Here is a 21,998-nt window from a genome sequence, read left to right on the forward strand (position 1 = left end):
TCAAGAGTTCCCACAATAAATAGAAAAATGCACTCAAAAGTCGAAGAATTTAATTAATAATACATTCAATTAATTTTAAGATTAATAACTGAATTTAAAATTTATATTTAATTATTTATTTTGATTAATGATTCAATAAATTTAAAAATGTCATCAATTTCAAATTTATTTAAATTTCTAAATAATTTATTCACTAATCAATAAATCAATTTCAATAATTATTCATTAGGATAATAATCAATTGTTTATATTATTGCAAAAAATGTTAATTGAATACATTTCCAAAATATTTATTAATTGAATTATTTGTAATACAATATGAGTATTTCATTAATAATCTCTCAAATTAATAATTCAACTAATCATTTTGTTTTATTTTTGATATTTACCATTCATTCATTAATTTTAAATATTTATTTTGTCAAAATCACATGGATAATCTTCATTGAAATTGAAAATTCTCAGTAAAAAAATACTATGGATGGAGTCGAACCCCCAACCACGTCAACCTTTTCAATTTTGCGTTTACCAGTACAGTACACTCCCAACTGAGCTACTGAGCCACTCTCTGATTATAGGATGCTTGATTCGGGATTTTACTATGTATTATGTATTTTACTCGGGATTTATCTTATGAAGGCATTGGAATAATTACCACAGTCAGTGTTGTCAATGTAATTTTGGTTTTTCCGCACTGATCCTCAATATAATCTACTAGCTATTTTGTGTTCTCATGCTGCAAATCTGGAGTACACAAAGTAGCACTTTGCGCACTAGTGCGGGAAAGTGGTTCTTTGCGTTCTGTAATCAATGGATGAAGACGAGAAGCGGGGTCCCCCAGGGGTCAGTACTGAGTCCCCTGCTTTTTATTATATATATTAATGACTTGTCATCATACCTTGAACCAGCTAAAAGTGTTTTATATGCCGACGATGTGAGTATTCTACTGAAAAGTAACAGTCAGTCCAATGTGAAATTGGAGAGTAAAACTGCCCTTATTAATTTAGAAAAATGGCTATCTGCTAACATGTTGATGTTAGATACCAACAAAACTGAAAAAATTCCATTCCGAACTACCAGAGAAAATAATTCAAGTATCAGAGACTATAAAATATAATCCGTGAATGATATATAAGTTCTTGGTGTGGTAATTGACTCTGACTTTTCTTGGAGACCTCACCAATAATACCTCAAAAACAAACTGAACTCAGCAATTTTTGTTCTGAGAAATTTAAAAGCTATATTGGACTCTAGGGCTCTTGGAAGTGGTTATTTCGCACTGTTCCACTCTCACCTGACCTACGGAATTATTTTTGGGGAAAATTCAAGTAGTTGAGGTGTTCAGAATGCAGAAGTGGGCATTGAGAGTGATGATGAGAGAATCAATTCGAACAAGTTGTCACCCCCTTTTCAAAAAACATCAAATTCTCCCATTCCCAAGCGTATATATTTTCGAAACAATCTGCTTTATTAAGAAAAATCTACATGAATTTAATACAGGCGAAACATTCTATCAATACCCAACAAGATATGGGAACAACATAAGAGACGACACACACCAGACAACCATGTATGAGCGAGGTGTTAGGAGTTCTGGTATTCGGTTATATAATTTATTGCCAGCTCGTATAAAAGAAATGACTGGCACAAAATTCAGCAATTTAGAAGAAGGAGCTGCTGCCCATATGCGCGTACTCAAATGAAGAGTTCAGAGAGTACTATGGGTTTAGAGAGAATAAAAAATGTATTGACTTTTCATGTATTCATGTATTTATGTTCTGTATTTTATTGACTTACGATATTGACAAGTCCAAAGAAGAATGGTCACTTTTCGAGGCAACTGTAGGGAAATGTTTTTCACTTGTGTGTGGGTGATTAATTGTATAATCAATTACATATTTGATCAATTGATACACACATTTCCTTTTTGATTCAGTAGATCATGTCTGATGAATTGAACCGGTTTGGAAATTGCGAGAAACGAAGAGAGTTCAATGTTTTCAGTAAATTTCCTCTGGTATAATGTAGATGATGCTATTTTCATTGTTCAAACATCCAACAAAAACGACTAAAAATTGTCACACTCATTCACTTACTTAAACACTTTATAGGAATCAGTTTCGGCTGTTGCATTATCATCAATCTCAAGATTCTCAAGTGAACTGATAGGATGAAAATTGAGGAACATAATTTGAAGTGTGACTTTTAAGCTCTTACTTTACTAGAAATATTTATAATGGTGTGATGACAGAAACTTGTTTCTCATAATGTTTTTATTAAATCAGGGTTAAGGCAATTTCAGGTCGTTTCCTTTATAAGAATTGATGCATTATTTTAACAGACAATACATTCATTATGTTTACAGCATTGCAGGCAAACCGAACAAGGGGAAGGAGCAGAAGAAAAAGAAACCAAAGTTCGGATGTGGTTCTGGTCTATGCGGTAGTAATCCTAAGAATGCTAAAGATGTCGAAAGAGATTCGCTGCCACCTGGAGGAGTGTTGGGTACAAGTTCTGATAGACCTTACCGAGACACACTCGATTTGCCAAGTAAAGGTAGATCGCCGTCACAGGACAGAGGCCGATCACCCGGCTTCCTAGGCAAGATTTGCATGAAGAATAATCTTTTTGCTGGGACTCGAACTAAGACAGGAAAATCTGTTGATAATTGCTGCACGTATGAAGATGAATTGGAACCAGCCTTGATAGCAGAGGACGGGAAACCAGTGGTGAGAACTCATTCTATTTAAAATATTTTTTTATAATCCTGGAATTGGTAGTTTTCAATCTATATTGATACAGAGTTTTCCTTTAAAATGGAAAATCTTTAATTACGTGAAAATTTCTCAAGTGATTCGAAGCTCTAGATAATATGTTTGGAGATCATAAGCATGGACCAGAAATAAATTCATAGACATATTCCCTGAAAATAGACATCCTCGTGGCAGTAAACTTATCTGTCTGAAACCTTATCATTCTGTAGAATGCTTTACCTTGCTATAAAAATGTCCTTGATATCCAATTATAATAGGGTTAAGAAAATGAGATAACTGAATATTTTGCAACTTGATTTTAAAACTCCAATTATTTTAAAGATTAGCATGGAATGCAAAATAAAAGATTCTTGGAACTAGGGTACCAAGATACTATTTCTCTTGATATGTTGGAAAAAAATATTTATTCAATAATCGTGAGTAATGGCAGAATAAAATAATATAGCATATCTCTGATAATAAAGATTATGTGATTATCAAAAAACCTGATTTTGAAAACTCTCCATGATTAGGCTACATTACAATATCAACAGTTTGGATCGACAGTATATTTGTTCCATAAACTAATTTATCACTGGTCAATTTCTGGTCAATACATTGGGGCTAACAAACGAGTCTTGAATATTGTAGCTAAATGGAATTTACTTTCAATTGTCTACTAGTTCCATACTAATTTTAGAAATGTATGATGCTGTATGAAATGAGGCAACCAAAAAAAAGTAATTTGTCTTAAGGGCCCTACACACCTACGGATTTGGATCGCGGATTTGGCTCGGCTCGGCTCGGGAGAAATCCGTGAGTGTGTAGGCGATTTAATTGCGAGCCGAGCCAGGCCGAGCCGAGCCGAGCCAAATCCGTCCAGGGCTACTGTCGCGGCTCGGCTCGGCTCGGCTCGGCTCGGCTCGGGCGAAATCCGTGAGTGTGTAGGCTCTCCCGGCCGGGCGCGTGTAGTTACCAAAATCGAAATCGCCTGAAAATCGAGATAGCAAAATTTTGATTTCAGATTCGGATTCAGCACCGTCGAATTAGTAAAATGGTTCGCGGGAGCTCTAAAATAGTCGAAAATGAAAACTCTGTGAGCACTTTAATGTTATTAATGAAGAATTCTATTTCTATGAAGAATCTAGTTGAACTTATAGCAAGAAAGTACTAGTACTGTAAAATAATATAATACCAGTGTTTCCCAAAAAAATTATTAGCTGTAGAATAAACATATTTCAATTTTTTATTCAATAAGAATGAACTTTTTTTTATATTATTTTGTCTACTTGTGGGAAATTTTATTGAGGAAGCTGAAATTGAATCACAATTTTTTTGTCTCTATTTTTAACAGGTTAATATTGAGTATGACAACCTTTTTCGACCAATGAATTGTCATAGTATTTTAAATACTATCTTACATAAAATGTAAAGAGTTCTATACCGTAATTATTGGGAGCTGGTTGAGGCTTTACAATATTTCAAGTATAGAGGGTTACATTCTCTATCTACTGCCACGTTGAGTGAATTAAGAGTTGGTGTGTGGCTGTATGAGAAAGAGAGAGAGAGAGATTGATTGAGTACTTTATTTATGTAGATTACAATATATACTGGCTTATACACTTATATACAATAGCTTACAATACAGCAAAATTATAGATGGATTTACATAATATAGACTAAGAAAATAATTATTGAACTCTATATGATATGAGAAAGCAATTTGTAATATAATAACTATAGAAAATTATATTCTTATGCATCTACACATAAATTGGCGGTGCTTTGGACATATCAATGTCCATTCTTCGGAGAGAATATTAAAAATATCCTCCCCACTAACTCTCTACCAAAACGTTAATTTCATTAATTAAACTAAGGATTTATTTATTAGTGGAAATATTGTAAAAGTTTTAATTAATATGAATATTTAAGAGAAAAAAAAACAGAAAATTGATAAAGTAAAATAATTATATAGGTAGATAAGATCAAATTATTGATTAATAAAATGAAGTAGGCTGAAAGTAGATCAGAAATATCAACTTTCAGTAATATACAGCAGTATGCAGTGGATATATATTGTTGGGGTTCATAATCTTGAAATCCCAATTTAGAAATATCCACTACTACCTTGGCCTATTTTTATTGAATAAATTTAAATTAGTTCCATATTTTTATATTTTAAAAGGTTCATTGTATTTCATAATTGCTCCGAATAACTCAATCAATTAATAGGCTTAAGTTACACATGTGGTGGTGATGGAATATGCAGGAAAATTTGGCAATATATATATTATTGATCAACTCACCGATATATATAGTCCTCATAAAACCGGTCGACACGATACGACAGTGACATATATGTATTATCTGTCCTTCACATAATGAAGCACGTTCAGTTCTCAGCACATCATCATACGGCACGATCCAACACACACCCGATAAACGATAAGATTTTTCTTTCACCGCACTTCCGAGATGTGACGTCACACTCAATTGCCAAATTAAGGAAGGACATAGGATAGGTGGTGAATGGAATTTGATATTTCATTTTATTTCGAATTACTTTAATTTTTTTAATAATTTGGAAAATATTATCATCTGTGGAATATTTTTGTTTTTGGCTGACCAATCTATCAGCTGTATGGAAAGGAGCGCTCTCTGTTATCGGAAATAGGAGATAATGAACTCAGAGATTGGCGCCTACTTTCAAAATTCTTTTGATTTAAGCTGTTTCTATTTTTATTGGAAAATATGCCGTGACAATATATATATAATTCATTCTATAACAGGTTTAAAGGTTTATATTGGTTGGATGGGTGAGGGATGGTTGTCATGTGATCGTTCTAGGGCCGGACAGTTTCAGTCATTTGTTCCAAAAGATGCTTTTTTAAAGTCAGGATGAAGCTCGCTCGGCTCTCGATGGACTGATAGAAACAGGAAGTGCATTCCATGCACGACAGGCACTGACCAAGAAGGATTTTGTGAAAATAGTAGTTCCCTGATTGGGTATCCTTAAAGTACTTTCTCCGGTTCTAGTATGTGAAGCATCTATCCTCCTACCTCCCGAGACAAATTTGAAATCATCTTTAAAATAGTTCGGATTACCGTATTTCAAGATATCTCTAACAAGCTTGACTATTCGAATAAGCCTTTGATCAGGAAGCTTTAATGTTGAACTAGCAATGTGGGCTGGGGTGATATGATCATGGCATTGGAGAGAGTAGATGAAACGTAGACAATAATTTTGGCTACGCTGTAGTTTATCATTCAGAGTAACTTGCATATCGTTAAGAACAGAATTACAATACATTAAATGTGGGAAGATGAGAGATTGAACCAATAATAATTTAATGTTTCTAGGGAGGATATCGTGCATTTTCTTCAATGCATGCATGTCTGAGAATACCTTTTTACAAGTTTTGTTCACTTGTTCTGACCAGTCAAGAGTATTATTCATAATAATGCCTAAATTTTTAATGGAGCTACAGTAAGGAATGACATTACTGTCTACACTAATTTTGTGAATCGATTCAAGGTCAATATTGTTTATAAGACAAGAATATCCAATGAAAATGGGTTGTGTTTTGATGGGATTAAGCTTAAGGCCATTTTACTTTGTCCATTCCACCATCGAATTGATATCCTGATTCATTATTCCAACTGTTCCATTAATTTTTGTTATGAGACAGCTTGAATAGATTTGAATGTCGTCTGCATAAGTATGGGAACTGGAGAATTTGATAATGGAAGAAAGGTCATTAGCATACAAAGTGAAGAGGAGAGGGCCTAAAATTGAACTCTATGCATAACGCTTTTCCAAGTTGACTTTTTGTCACCAACAGATACACATTGTTTCCTACCTGATAGATAGGATTTGAACCAAACTAACGAGTTGTGACTGAAACCAAGAATAGCCAACTTATTCAAATGGCCTGTATGATCAACAGTATCGAATTCTTTAGAAAAATCAAATAGGGTGCGGATGGTGCATTTTCTTTGGTCCATAGCTAACCTTATATCATCAGTGACACAAAGCAGAGCTGTCTCAGTTGAATGCCTGACTGAAAGTAATGAAGCTTACTATTCTTGTCTAGAAATTTCACAACTTGAGCATGAATGAGTCTTTCTAGCACTTTGGACAATGCAGGTAGAATACTGATTGGTCTAAAATCCTCAACTTTATTGGGTGATGGAACTTTATTTAGAGGGCGAACCAGAGCAAACTTCCAGTTTTCAGGGAAATTGCCATCTTCAAGTGACTTGTTGAAAATGTATGTAATGGTTGGTAAAACAGCAAATAACATCTTCTTGATAAATTCAATGGGAATTTTGTCTACACCCATAGCATTACTATGAATACGTTGAATTGCTTTGAAAGTGTCTTCTTCTGAGATTGGATGGAAATGAAATTTATCAGTAATTGGTAAATCTAAGTTTGTAACCTGCTCTTCAAGATCAGGTTAGCAATATGATTAGCAATGACAACTTCGTCGCGTTGGTTAGAGTGTGAAACGAAATGGTCATTTATATTGTTCAATGGTAAGTCAATTTGGGGATTCGATTTCTGTTTGCCAAGCCCGAATTCTTTTATTCCCTGCCAAAGTGATTTAGAGTCTTGTCTATTGTTTGTCATGAACGAATTCAAGTACCTAATCTTTGAGTTTGGTAATTCCTGTTTAACTCTATTTCTAAGGCTCCTATACTCTATCAAACTGTCCAAGTCAACATGTCTTTTTAAAATTTTCTATGTGCTTTGTCTCTACATCCCATCATCTTAAGTATGTCTTCAGTCATCCACGGTACTCGTCGTTTTCTTTAATCCTCCTTGTCACATAAGGTGCATGTTTGTCATACAAAGTCAAAGTTCAATTCTCGAAAGTCTTGACCATGTCATAAACTGAGGGTAACGCTTCAATTTGATGCCATGGAGTCTGAGCCACATCAGTCAGGAAAGCGGCTTCATCCAAGTTTTTGAAGTCTCTATAAGTGATAATTTTCTGTTCTGGCTCAGGTATCTTATGGGAAAGTACACAGTAGATCAAATCATGTCCAGAAATAGCTGGGACTGGGATTTGGACTGCTTGAACAACCCCGTTGGGATCACTAACAATGAGAAGGTCAATGAGTGTGTCTGATTCATTAGTATGATGAGTTGGATCGAGAGGTAAAATAGTCATGTTTAGGCATTGGAAAATAGTAGTTAGTTGGAAGTAGTCAAAGTTACGATTTGTCATGTTCAAGTAGGTGTTCCTATCCCCCATATCTAGTTTACGGTTATAACAAGGCATAAGAGAAAGCAAGGCATTTCCGAAATATGTAAAATGACCTATTTTTGGTGGACGATAACAGATACCAATGAGTAATTTATCAGTACTAGATAAGGATAATTCAAGTAGCATAAACTCTGGTCTGGAACAATACTCTTGTTTAGATGTGATTAAAACTTTTGTTTTGATACCATCTTCACATAAATTGCTACACCCCCACAAGCTTTATTTAATCTATCATTCCGTAAGAGATTATATCCAGGTAATGCATCAAAATTTGATGGAATACTAGGCTTCAAAAATGATTCGGAAATTCCAATTATATTGAAGTCCTGAAAATGGAAGATTGCTCTGAGTTCATCAATGTGGCAGCTGAGGGATTGGACGTTAAGGTGAGCAGCCTTGAAAAGTTTTTTGAAAGAGTGGAGCTTATTTGCTAGAAACATACCTGAGTCATTATTACTATTATCGAAATAATCATACCTACTTGAGGGCGAGCGAGCTGACGTGTCAGTGAGAGGCATCATGAAAGCAGCAGACCAACCGTGAACCGACCTCAGAATGACACATGACGGGGAAAATGGGGATGAAACTGATAAAACTTAACCTAAATGAAAAAGTCTCTTGATTCGAGTGCATTCAGTATGCCTTGACAGTTCGGCTCCCTTCACTATTTAAAAACACTAGTTCAAAAAATTCACTAAACACAATAAGATGTAGATGGTGTGATCTGTGGTGATGGATAATCCTAATGGTGAATAAGATGAAGATTGAGGAAGAGCTGGTAGTGGGAGATCTAGTCCAAGTGGAGATAGAGCGAGTAGGTATCCAGTAGTGGAAGAATCGAGTCCAAGTGGAGCTAGAGCGAGAAGGAATCCAGTAGTGGAAGATCGAGTCAAAGTGGAGACAGAGAGAGATGGAATCCAGTGGTGGAAAATCGAGTCCAAGTGGAGATAGAGAGAGAGATGGAATCCAGTAGTGGAAGATCGTGTTCATGGTGGAGATAGAGCGAAATGGGATCCAGTAAAAACTGAAAAAGAGAAGAAAAAGCCAGCAGAAAAACGAAAAATCTTTGAAGAAAGTTATCAATTGAGAAAAGATACATAATACAATCTATAATGAATAATATTTGCATAAAATGGAAGAGGAATAGTATGATATAATGTGAGCAAGAATCGAATATCAAGTATGGATAACAGTAGAAAGTAATCAGATAGAAAGAGAAATAAACATTTGAACATGCTGGATAGCTAGTGGAAGAATCATTGGGAAAATAATGATAATAATGGTGAAGAAGAGAAGAGAAAGAAGGAATGTGCACAATTGAGAAGAACTCATGAAACTGAACTATAGAATAAGAAATAGAACATATTATTGTGATATTGAATTAATCAAGGAAAGAAGAAGAAGAAGAAAATAAGGAAAAGAAAGAGAAGAAGAAGAAGACGAAGAAGAATAGAAAAGAATAATAATTATCATCGCAAAAATCACAACAGTTATAATAAATGTAATAATTACAACAATATTCTAGTAATCATAATAGCTATAAGATTAAGAAGAGAAATGAGAAAGAAAAGTAAGAAGTAGAGGAGACGATTGAGAAAGTGCTAGATTATTTTAGATGAGTTTTAAATAGGATTGAATGGTGAAGTATGAAAAATATTATATAGTATTAGAAGTATAATTAACTATTGGGTGTTGCAATAACGATAAGTAGTAAATTGAGTACTGTAATATTTTAGTGATGAATGTCTAAGATAACGTTAAATGAAACACAGCCTCTATATAAGCATATGAACAGACTACCCACCCTTCTGTTCTATCAATAACTCTCCACACATCAGCTTCTATTGTTCGAGCTGTGGGAATAGTAGAAGATATCATTATGTACACCTAATATAGAAGAGATTACTATCTATACATATAGATTACACCTATATCCATAACGTATGTTAATCATCTAATTTATTTGAAATTCAGCATTTCGGAAATCATTAATTATGGAAATAATTTTGGTAAGAGATGTAATTATTAGTAATAATAGAGATAATGATTTTCTTAGTACCCTCTGGAGTATAGTAGTTGATGCATTGAACGTAGTTTTGGGAATTAATATCAAGATAAATTATTAATCAGTATTAACAATCAATACCAAACAATAAGGATCTCCTTAGTTTGGAATAATTGCCTTATATATGATCATAAAAATAGCAGTGGAAAGATTCATTTATAGAAAAGAAAGCCAGCTCATGAAAAATGCCAAGGTATATCTACTGTGAAATCTATTAATACGAATTTCCTATTATTGTAGTGAAGGGCACTTTAGTCATCAAATCCTGGAATGATTCAATTTACCTTTATTTTTTGAAGGTCGGTCATCCTCTCGACTGTGTAGACCCTCTTGGATCCTCCCTCGCCAATAGAGATCTTGATCCTCCCGTCAGATGACCAGACATTCCTGTGTCCATGACGGTCGGCCGCAGCATTGAGGATCTTGAGACACTCTGCAGTCAGATCCTCGCGAATGGTGACACCGGAACCCTTCAGCTTCTTCTTAGCGTCTAAGATCATCTTCCTGGTCTGGTAGCTGCAGAGTCGAACTATGATGGGTCGGTCCTTAGGTTTCGATTGCCCTTGAGGTGGTTGACACCTTCCAACGCAATGCGAGCGGTTGACATCCACCAGAGTCACGGGCACGTTCAGCTTCTTGTTGAAGACATCAAGCACCAGCAGGTCCGTGTCTTCTTCGTCGCTCTCTGGGATCCCAAAAATACGTATTGAATGTCGGCGCCCGTATTGCTTGAGGTCGTCGACCTTCAGGTGACAAGACACCTCCAGCTCACGAATTCTATCGTGCAGCTGTTTGTTCTCCTCCGTCAATGCCTGAAGTTCCTCGAAAATAGACTTCACAGCCATTGAGATGGCATTTTGCACAGATTCTTCGATTTGCTGTCAAATAATGTGGAGGGTCTCTTCAGACAATGATCCAGAAATAGCTGGGGAAGGCCCTGACTTCAGAGCACTGACCTCATTCTTCGGCGTGCCTCTGTTTGGTTGAACCATAGTGTACCGTTAGGTGGATTTACACTTTTACAGGCTAGAAGGTAGACTGAAGAATTAGGAATGTTTTTTCAAGATAAATAAAAAGAGTATGAGGTAATCAAAAATATAATTTCACTATTGAGTTTAACTTGAGAAACTGAATAACTTGATGTATAATTTGTAGTGAATTGAACTGTATAACCCTACGAAATATCTATTAGAAGACGGAGCCAAACTAACACATGTTTACTCACTCGACATAACCAAGAGATTGATTGATTGAGTACTTTATTTGTGTAGATTACAATATATACTGGCTTATACACTTATATACAATAGCTTACAATACAGCAAAATTATAGATGAATTTACATAATATAGACTAAGAAAATAATTATTGAACTCTATATGATATGAAAAAGCAATTTGTAATATAATAATCATAGATAATAATTATATTGTTATGCATCTACATAAATTGGCGGAGCTTTGGACATATCAATGTTCATTCTTCAGAAAGAATATTAAAAATATCCTCCCCACTAACTCTCTACCAAAAGAGAGAGAGAGAGAGAGAGAGAGAGAGAGAAAGAGAGTGTGTGTGTGTGTGTGTGTGTGTGTGTAGAGAGACAGATGAGATAACAATAAGGAGGAATTGGAAGTGGAAATGGTCAGAGTTGAATCCATATTCAAATCTTTTCCTATTCATAGTTGATTTTTGATTTTCTGATTTCATATTTGGATTCATCTTTTCAAAGTTTAAAATTTTAGAAAAAGTTTTAAAAATGTTCATTTTTAGACCTAAACTTTTAAGTGTTCAAACACTTCTAAAAATCTTTCCCTTTGTGAGCAAAAAATTATTATCTTATTAACCTAGTACGTTTTCACTATGATAATAGAAAGCTATATTAAAAACAGCCATAACTCCCTTGTTTTCGGGTATTTTCGATAATGGGACTTACGCTTCAAAGAATCTGGGGTAGCTGAATTCAAATCTGAAATCAAAATTCCTCTATCTCCATCATTGGACGATTTAGATCCTGGTGGAGAGGATAGCGTTTTGTTAGTAGGGCAGGCCGGGCTCGCGTTGCTTACTACTAGTGTGTAGTGATTTTGCTCAGAGTCGTTCAAGGACACGAGCCAACACAGGCAAATCCGCGAGCCAAATCCGTAGGTGTGTAGGGCCCTTTAGACGGATAATTTATAGATACAAATGAATTCATTGATTTACAAATACATTCATTTAAGCTAAATTGTAGGGGCAGTTATGGTATAAATGGACTGTATAATTTTAGCGATATAAAAAAAGGAAAAGCGATTCACCGTTTGTTGGTAGGAATGTATATAATGCCTATCGAATGTACTACTACCTGCGCAGGGTACTTCATATGCGGTGAATTTATATTTTGGTTGGGGGTTTGTGGGAGATGTTGCGGCAACGAGCAGCGTGCTCCTTCCACTAGTGTTTCAGATTCACAACTACTGAACTTTTATTATTTAAAACGGGGGAAAGACAGATTGAAGCTTCCATCCGTGGCTATCTTATCTTGCCTACCTGATTATTGTTATTGCTAGCCTTTACATATATTAAGAAATCTATGCTCAAAAAATTCAGGTTACAGACTCAAAAATTGAGTTAGAAATATATGGAGAACCTGAAACTACAAAGTTAGCTCTAGGTGTATCCTATGTGACGGATAAAATAATGTTTCTCTGAATCTCAGCTCTAGTAGTTTATGTTGGCTTAATTCCTACTCTACATTGATATTATAATTTCTTTTCACAGCCTCGAGGAATGTGTTTCATGAAACGATGCAGAGACAACAGACTTTTCCCTAGAAAAAAAAATACTATGGATCAAGATGAGAAGAAAAGATTGAAGGATGAGGCGCGACAATCAAAAACATCACTCAAAGAAGACAAAAAAGCACAGAAAAAAGCAGAGAAGGAAGCTAAAGAAGCTGAGAAACTAGGAAAAAGACAATCAAGAATATCATTCTCTGATGATGAAAAAGCAAGGAAGAAAGCACAAAAAGAAGCTAAAAAAGCAGATAAATTAGCTAAGAAACAGTCGAGAGACTCAATAAGGGCTGAAAAGGAAGCACGAAAAAGAGCAGAGAAAGAAGCAAAACAAGCAGATAAATTAGCTAGGAGGCAGTCAAGAGACTCAATAAGGGCTGAAGAGGAAGCACGAAGAGAAGCGAAAAGATTAGCTGAAGAAGAGGCTCGACGAAGGAGAGAAATGGCGGATCAGGATGCCAGAAATCGAGACGAACTGGAACGTGCTCGAAGTGAGGCTCTGCTTGCAGCGCAGGATGCAGAATATGCTGACAAAGTGGCCAGGAACAAAGCCCAGGTGAGAAACCCGCTTCCAAAAACCTCTATCTATTTATTAATATTACACATTCAACAAAATAATGTTGTAATTTATATTATGTAAAATAATGTTTGTGATCGCTGGTAGGCTATGCGTTGATACCTCTATTAGTGTATCAAGGTACAACCTGGTACTTCAAAGATGAGGCCCAGTGCTATAAAACACGTCCAACATTTTATAGATGGAATATACTGTATATATCGTACAGTATACGTATCATACTGTATCATATTAACGAGTATACGTATCATACTGTATCATATGAACGAGTATACGTATCATACTGTATCATATGAAAGAGTTTTACTATTCTTATCGTTATAGGCTTATGAATTCACTATTAATTATTATTCATTAAAGATTAATTCATTCAATCCGGTATAACTTCTGCATTATATACAATCTAGTTTGAATGTGGGAGAATGCTCCTATTATCACATGTTTTGCATGAAACTTCTATACATTCGATCTTGGAATATCCAAGAATCTGAGAAATAATATTGTAGAGTTTTCGGCTATGAGTTCTATTGAAGATTTTTTTCTATCTCTTTTATTTGTTATGAGATGTATGTAGCCTTTCCTTAAATAAGTAAAATAAGCTCTTTTCTAAATGAGCTGTATTCAATAAGCTCTTATCTTAAGGTGCGTACAGACTTTCGCTCTGCTCCGCAACCGAACGTCACTCCAGCAGAGCGATTGATGATCGACCGGGGAGCAACAGTGGATCGACCGAGGAACGCGAGAAGAGCTAACATCTTCCATAACGTTCATGATGGGTGCGACTGTAGAGCGGGGGCGGAGCGACTGCGGTGCGATGGAGGAACGAGGGCGGTACGAGGGCGGTGCGTGCTCGGTGCGGGTTGGAGGCGCGTATATGTGTACGTAGCTTTAGAGTGATGTAGGCTAAACAAAGCCTCAAACTGATCTATATTCATATTCGATGCGCAAATATTATTATGATCATATTTCTAAAGAAAAATCTTTTGGAATCAATTATATAGAAAAGTTCTTTCTGAATTTTAGCAGAATATTAGGAAATTCTTCAACTCTCATTATGTTTATGGTTTTATATGATTTTTAACAGTTGGCGCAACAGAAAGAAGACGAGTTGAGGAGACTAATGGGTGAGGGGAAGGGGAAGCGGAAGAGAGGAAAAGGTAAAAAATCAGGCAAGACCAAATCACAGGGAAGGCGCTCAGCAACTCTCACTCCAAGAACGCCTTCAGTAGATTCAAGGTAAACTGTTCACTTAGCTCGATAGAAGACCATTTTTCTCTTCATGAATTGAAATGTTTGGATACTCTGAATGTGTCAGAAGAGGTAGGGTAGAAGTAGCTCCTATGGTCATGAAACTGGAATCAACCTAATTGAATTTGAGAGAAAAAGCAATGAATGACAATTTTTCTTGAATAATCTATTCGACTCAAAACTCATGCTATTATTATTATTATTATTATTCATCATTCATTCAATTTTTCAACGCAAAAGGTTTTACAACCTATCTGTATTTTTATTTTCTAAACAATAGGGTCAAGTGGGAGAAGAGGCTCTTATTGCATCAACTTGGCCTACAACACAGTATTTTTTGGAATAAATAATATATTCATCTATCATTGCACATTGGTAGTTAGTACAATATAATGATCGGAATTAAGTAAAAACAAATAACTATGGACAACTATATTAAAGAGTATTGTATATTAATTTTGTTTGATTCACAGATCTTCCACTTATGAAGGCTGGAATTCGAATTTTGGTAAAGGACGCTTGGTTGATACAAGCTCACAAAAATCGTTTCCATCACAGGCTACAGGTGATGAAGGAGAAAGAGGAGGTGATGGAGGAAGAGGTGGAGAAGGAGGAAGACGAGATAAAGGAGGGAGAGGTGGTGAAGGAGAGAGAGTAGGTGAAGGCGAAAGAGGAGGTGATAGAGGAAGATGGGGTGATGGAGGAAGAGGAGGTGATGGCGGAAGAGGAGGTGATAGAGCTAGAGGAGGTGATGGAGGAAGATGGGGTGATGGAGAAAGAGGAGGTGATAGAGTTAGAGGAGGTGATGGAGGAACTGGCGGTGATAGAGGAAGAGGAGTTGAAGGTGGGAGAGGAAGAGATAGGGGAAGAGGAGGTGATAGAGGCAGAGGCGGTGACAGAGGAAGAGGAGGAGACGGGGGCTATGGAACAGGGGCTTCTGGAGATGAGGATGCAAGATCCAGAGGTGGAGACAGCCAGAGACATATTCCAGACCAAAGGTCTCAAAGAAAAAGCTTATTAGACAGGATTGGCTTGACTGGTGGATCTAAAAAGTCTAAAAAGCCAAGAAAGGTCAAGTCCAGTATTGATCAGAGCAGCTCCTCCAGACAAAGTCTGTGCTGGGGAGGCAAAGCAACACCAAAACGACAATCGTCGTTGTCAAGACTATCAGGAGGACCGTCATCACAATTAAGCCCCAGAGGTTCAACGGCGTCCATGGGATCAAGGGATTCTCGAGAATATTATTTAGTACCAGGGGAATCAAGAGGGTCGATGGCTTCAATGGATTCGAGGGCATCATGGACACCTCGAGAATCTGATGGATCGAGAAGTTCATTAGCATTAAGAGAATCACGAGCTTCAGTAACCGGTAGACCCTCAGATGTCTCTCTGTCTTCAGCTGACCAGGCACTTGTCGATGGTGAGAAAGTACTAGCTCTATAGTCAGTGCAAGCGACTTTATAGCCAATGCTATTTCAATATTACTATAGGAGCACACTGTTGCCATGTTGATGATAATTATATCAGAAAGGCCTATGGTCTCTCTTCGCTATTTCTCTTACACAATTAGCTCACAGGATCTCTGCATTCTGGCAGCACTGTAAGGTTAATGCAAAAATCATTATTTATTTATTTATTCATTCATTTATTTATTTATTTTATTCAATCGTTCAGAATTACACAACTTACAGAAAAGTACCACAGACTAAAAAGCCCAAAACGGTCCCATATATATATATATATATATATATATATATATATATATATATATATATATATATTTCAATATACATAATTATTGAGTAGTATATTGATATTGGAGTTTTAAATTTTGGAGTCCTAAATTCCATATTAAAATAAATATGATTATAATCATTTGAAAATAATATTGTGAAGGAAACAACCGATATTATTTAGATTTCAAATGATCTAAGTAGTTAATATCTTAATGATTATAATGAGGTCCACGTTATAATGGCAGTGTAGGACGATAAGAGAAAAGGGTTGCCAGATCTCAGCCTTGCCACCCAAACAGCTGATACTGGTATATCTGGTATATTCTGGATGAATTTAACTGTTCATTATTGTTGAAAATAGTTAAACATATTTTATTTGTCAAGAAAATATATTTTTTTAAGATGTTATAATAAATTTTTATTATTGAGATTAAATATTTTGTTAATTTATTGAATTTTCACATTGTTGATAAACGATGTGGCAACATCGCAATGCGTGAAAGAGATAGCACCATCTGCTTTGTTGAACGATAGACAAAGATAGAAACACCATTGCAAATCATACACTGCCATTTTAACGTGGACCTCACTATAGTAATCTCATTCAACTCCATCAATAATTGTGATTCAAGATGAAATAAATGAGAGATTGCATTTATTGAGACACCAATGAATATTACAATCAAAATACTATTATTGAATTGAGATTGCTTTCCTTCTAGCAATATTTGAATATTCACTCGAAAAACAGTTGAGATTCATGATGAATACTGAATATTTCTCTCATTTTAGCTCTGGCTTCAAAACCAGGCTTGCTGTCCTCCCTGCGAAACATGCTGTTTCCATGCGGCCCAACATGCGCCCAGACTGGAAAGCCCCTCGACATGTGCCAGGAGATCAACGGCACATTCCGCATAGTGGGCAACGTGGAGAGTGGCCGCATCGACCTGTTCGTCGACGACACCACCAAGCGTAAGCTCAAGTGCGCTCTGCAGGAGTTGGCCAAAAGAACCGAGGAATACGCGCAGACGAAGAAGGGCATCAAGAATTCAGAGTTCAAAAATTACTAGTCCTGTGCCAATCAAATGTTACACAATTGAGGGTGAGAAGAAATAGTTATTAGCTCAATATAAAATCACCAATCTCTTTCTTATTCAATGAAATTATTTATCAGAGGAGTCACTGAGAAGTCCCACATATAATAAATAGCATAAGACTAGAGGTAGGAATCCAACACATCTATAGTGAGGACCACGCTATAATGGCAGTGAAGAAGATCTTAATCCACTCATTGACGCTCTTTTTACTAATTTTGAAATCTAAGTCAAAAAGTATTTAATTGATCAGTTTACTGCTTGTGTGAATTAGATGTCTTCTGATCAATGAAAGTTTAGTAGGATAAACTTTAAATTTCTCTGTTACACCCGGTCTGAAATGATAAGTGTTCTTGATCAGCTTTGGGATTAAAATTTAACCGGCTTGATTCATGGGAATATAATAGAGTGTTGACTTGATATAGGTGTATGTAGCATATAAAAAAATTTAAAGTTTTACATTTTGTTTGAATTTTTAATACAATAGCTGTTATACTATGAGTCAGTTACAATATAACAATACAATGCAGTGCAATAAAATAAAATTGTAATAGAAACAGTTTTGAAACCCGAATTCCATACAAATACGCCAACTCAGATTCTCACCTTAAACCAATGTAGCCTACTTTGCTACCGCCGTGAAGCTGACCCCACCATATCGAGCCCAAAATTTGAAGCATATACCAATATTTAGGGCTTTTTTGGGCTTCCAGAATATCCAAGTTTCAATTTTTGGGCACGATTACATTGGAATCAATGTAACAAGTCTACAGCTATCATATGATACCACTTTCAAATTTTGGGCTCGATAATCACGCCGTCAGCGGCGTAGGTAACCAGGTCACTTGGCGCCCCCAGGGAATTTGTATTTTATAATAATTTGACGGGAATCGATGGAACAAGTCTACAGATGTAATATGATACCACTTTCAATTTTTGGGCTCGATAATCACGCCGTCAGCGGGGGGGAAGGGTTGTAGGTAACCAGCAGGTCCCTTGCCGTCCCCAGAGGGAGTGTATTCCAGAAAAATTTGATAAAAATGGATGGAACAAGTCTTCAGCTATCATGTGATACCACTTTCAATTTTTGGGCTCGATAATCACGCCGTCAGCGGGGGGGAAGGATTGTGGGTAACCAGGTCCGTTGCAGCCCCCAGGGAAGTTGTATTTTATAATAATTTGACAGAAATCAATGGAACAAGTCCACAGCTGTCATATCATACCACTTTCAATTTTTGGGCTCAATAATCACGCCGTCAGCGGGGTGGAAGGGTTGTAGGTAAATAGGTTACTTGCCGCCCCCAGAGAAGATGTATTCTATAATAATTCAACGGAAATCGATGGAACAAGTCCACAGCTGTCATATTATACCACTTTCAATTTTTGGGCTCAATAACCACGCCCTCAGCGGGGTGGAAGGGTTGTAGCTAACCAGGTCACTTGCCGCCCCCAGGGAAGTTGTATTCTATAATAATTTAACGCGAATCGATGAAACAAGTCCACAGCTATCACATGATACCACTTTCAAATTCTGGGTTCGATAATCACGCCGTAAGTGGGGGCGTGGAGGGCTGTGAGTAACCAGGTCCTTTGCCGGCCCCAGGAGAGGTGTATTTAAGGAAAATTTCATGGAAATCGATTTAACTAGTCTACAGCTGTCATATTATACCACTTTCAATTCTTGGGATCAATAATCACGCCGTCAGCGGGGTGGAAAGGTTGTAGGTAACCAGGTCACTTGCCGCCCCCAGGGAAGTTGTTTTCTATAATAATTTGACGGAAATCGATGAAACAAGTCCACATCTCATTTGAACAGGAGGACATTGCTATAGCTCATAGAGTGCCAAACGCTAGGGGTGGTAGTAATATCATCGTTAAATTTGTTGCAAGAAGAGTAAAGTTTTCGTGGCTTGAAGCGGCGAAAAAGAAAAAAGATATTAATGCAATCGATCTTGGTTTGGGGTTCCCTGGATCTTCTGTATATATCAACGATCATCTGTCTCCTTACAACAAACAGCTTCTTGGAAAGGCTAAGGAATTGAAGAAAAGGGGAAAACTGGAATTTGTTTGGGTCAAGAGTGGAAAAATTTTCGTTAGGAAGGATGCTGTGTCCCCAGCCAAGCAAATAGTGCGAGAGGCTTCTTTGGAAAAGCTTAGTCAAGGATAAAGTTGTTTGAGTGTACTGAAAATGATAAACTGTGAGTAAGAACATTATGAAGTTATTTATTTTTCCTTCCATTAAGACTATGATATGTTGGTTCATTTATTTGTAAATCGGTAGTTTGAACTATAGTTGCTTTGAGTCCTCGAGGGGGAGGTGTTTCTGTTATCATTATTTTTTCATTGAAATGTTAAGGAATCTTTTTTATTGGTTTTCGTATATTTGTTTCTTCAACTCTAATTCAGGTTGTTGCTGTTCTAAGTACTTTATTCATAAACATGAGAGTTTTATTTTAGGTATTATTGATTTTGAATATATATATTATAATTATGCTTATCACCTCTCGATCCCTTTCTAAAAGATAAAATGTATACATTGCATTTTTTGGTCATTCTCTCATTCCGGTCGTATATTGACAAAAATACTTTTCAACTGAGTTTTATTCTAATAATAAATTAAACACAACACCTTAGTCTGTGTGCTGATTACAGGTGAAAGAAAACTTTAACGCCAATATTCAGTGGTGAATCTTATGATATCATAAATAGACAAGTAGGTCTTATAAATGAATTTATTATAATTAAATAGGCAAATGGATTACGATATCACTAGATAGATGGTGTAACTTATAATTTTTAATTTTATTATTATTGTTCTCAACGTTATCAAAGCAGTATCGTGTTTTTTTATGTAATGTTTCTCCATGCGAATTAGTCATTTTAGGTCCTTCCAAGTAGTTTTGTTCAGTACTACATATAGTGTATTATTTTTTAATTTGAATTTATATTCTTAATGAATGATATGTTAATATATCTAAATTTATTGTGGGTTCCTACACGCTAGTTGAGGAGAATCAATTTCTCTATTTTCTATTTCTTGTTATCTTTTTTATCTTTCATTTTCGTTTTCTTCCCATATATGCTCTTTTCTATCTCTTTTTTTAATTGTGTGTATGCGAGTGTGAATGAAGTTCCAATGAAGCCATGTGAAATCTATACTGATTCTCAATTCCTGATATGCCACCTAGTCATTAATATAAAATTTTGTATATTATATCCTATCAATTATGATGGAGGATGAAAATATTTGTGTTCTATTGAGCTCTGTTGATGAAGTTAATGATTCACATATTTCATCAAGTCATAATTCTACGATCCTTCATCAAAACATTCAAGGGATTAGCAGCAATTTTGATAAGTTTGTTACATATATTAACTGCTGGAAAGTGAGGCCAGCGATAATAGCACTGACTGAGGTGTGGTTGGATACAGATGAGCAGGTGTCACAGTATTGTATTGATGGATATGAATCATGTTCAAGGGTTTCTTCTTTCACGAGAGCCACTGGCTTGGTTGTTTATTATTCCACTGAATTAGTTGGTTTCAACTGCAGTGTGACGGAATGTAGGGTGGAGGGTGCGGATATTCTTTATCTTCATTGCACCTTATCAAACTACAAATTCAATCTCATTGTGCTTTATCGATGGCATGGCTTTGAATGCGATAGATTTCTTACTAGTCTTGATTCTATTTTAAACGTTCCTTCTGCCTGTGACACTGTTATAATAGGTGACGTCAATATCAACATTTTGGGGTCTGGTGATAACAAAGTTGATGATTATTTAGAAATACTTAGCTATTACGGCTTCGAATCAATAATAGATATACCTACCAGAGTGACTGAGACCACATCATCCTGCATTGATCACGTATTTATCAGATCTCGAAATTTTTCTCATTTTGTAAAATGCGCAGTTATTGAGGATTTAATTGGCGATCATAGAGCTGTTTCATTGACAATTCGAGCTAACTTAGAGAATAACTTAAGGAACTCTTGTCATGATAAATATAAAATAGATTTTGATAAACTGAATAATTTCCTGCTGTCCCATGATTGGGGTGATGTTTTATTCAGTAATGATGTCAACTATAAATTTGATAAATTTCTTGAAGTCTTTGAAAATTAAATTGCGTGTTCAAAAGTGAGAGTCGAATCTCAAATAAATTCAACAAATTTAAAGAAGCTTAAACCATGGATAACTGATGGTCTATGTGCAGCAATCCACTCGCGCGATAAATTATTTAAAAAAATGAAAGCAAACCCAGAAAACCCAAGGATAAAAAATAATTTAAAAACTTATTCTAGAAAAATAAAAAATTGGATTAAAATTCAAAAACAAAAGTATTATTCTACATTAGATCAAATGCCCCCTCGGAAAAAATGGCTAGTTCTAAATAAACTGTGTGGAAATCCGAGAAAAACTAGATCTCATGATGAATTGAAAATAGAACACAGGAATGAAATTGTAACGGATCCA

At 35.8% G+C, this 21,998-nt stretch overlaps 1 protein-coding gene across 8 annotated transcripts in view; it reads left to right on the forward strand.

The window, feature by feature from the left end:
- The window catches only part of LOC111047906 (aspartate, glycine, lysine and serine-rich protein), a 94,408-nt gene that overhangs the window by 38,002 nt on the left and 34,408 nt on the right, over positions 1–21,998 (forward strand). For all 8 annotated transcript variants that reach the window (XM_039421397.1, XM_039421396.1, XM_039421399.1 and 5 more), the window contains 5 exons: positions 2,366–2,729; positions 12,852–13,421; positions 14,527–14,678; positions 15,164–16,110; positions 17,219–17,528. In XM_039421397.1, the coding sequence (XP_039277331.1) occupies positions 2,366–2,729; positions 12,852–13,421; positions 14,527–14,678; positions 15,164–16,110; positions 17,219–17,496 (2,311 nt within the window). In that variant the 3' untranslated portion in view covers positions 17,497–17,528. The remainder of the gene's footprint in view (positions 1–2,365; positions 2,730–12,851; positions 13,422–14,526; positions 14,679–15,163; positions 16,111–17,218; positions 17,529–21,998) is intronic.

This window comes from Nilaparvata lugens, chromosome 2 (assembly GCF_014356525.2).
Source record: "Nilaparvata lugens isolate BPH chromosome 2, ASM1435652v1, whole genome shotgun sequence".
Classification (NCBI taxonomy): Eukaryota; Metazoa; Arthropoda; class Insecta; order Hemiptera; family Delphacidae; genus Nilaparvata; species Nilaparvata lugens.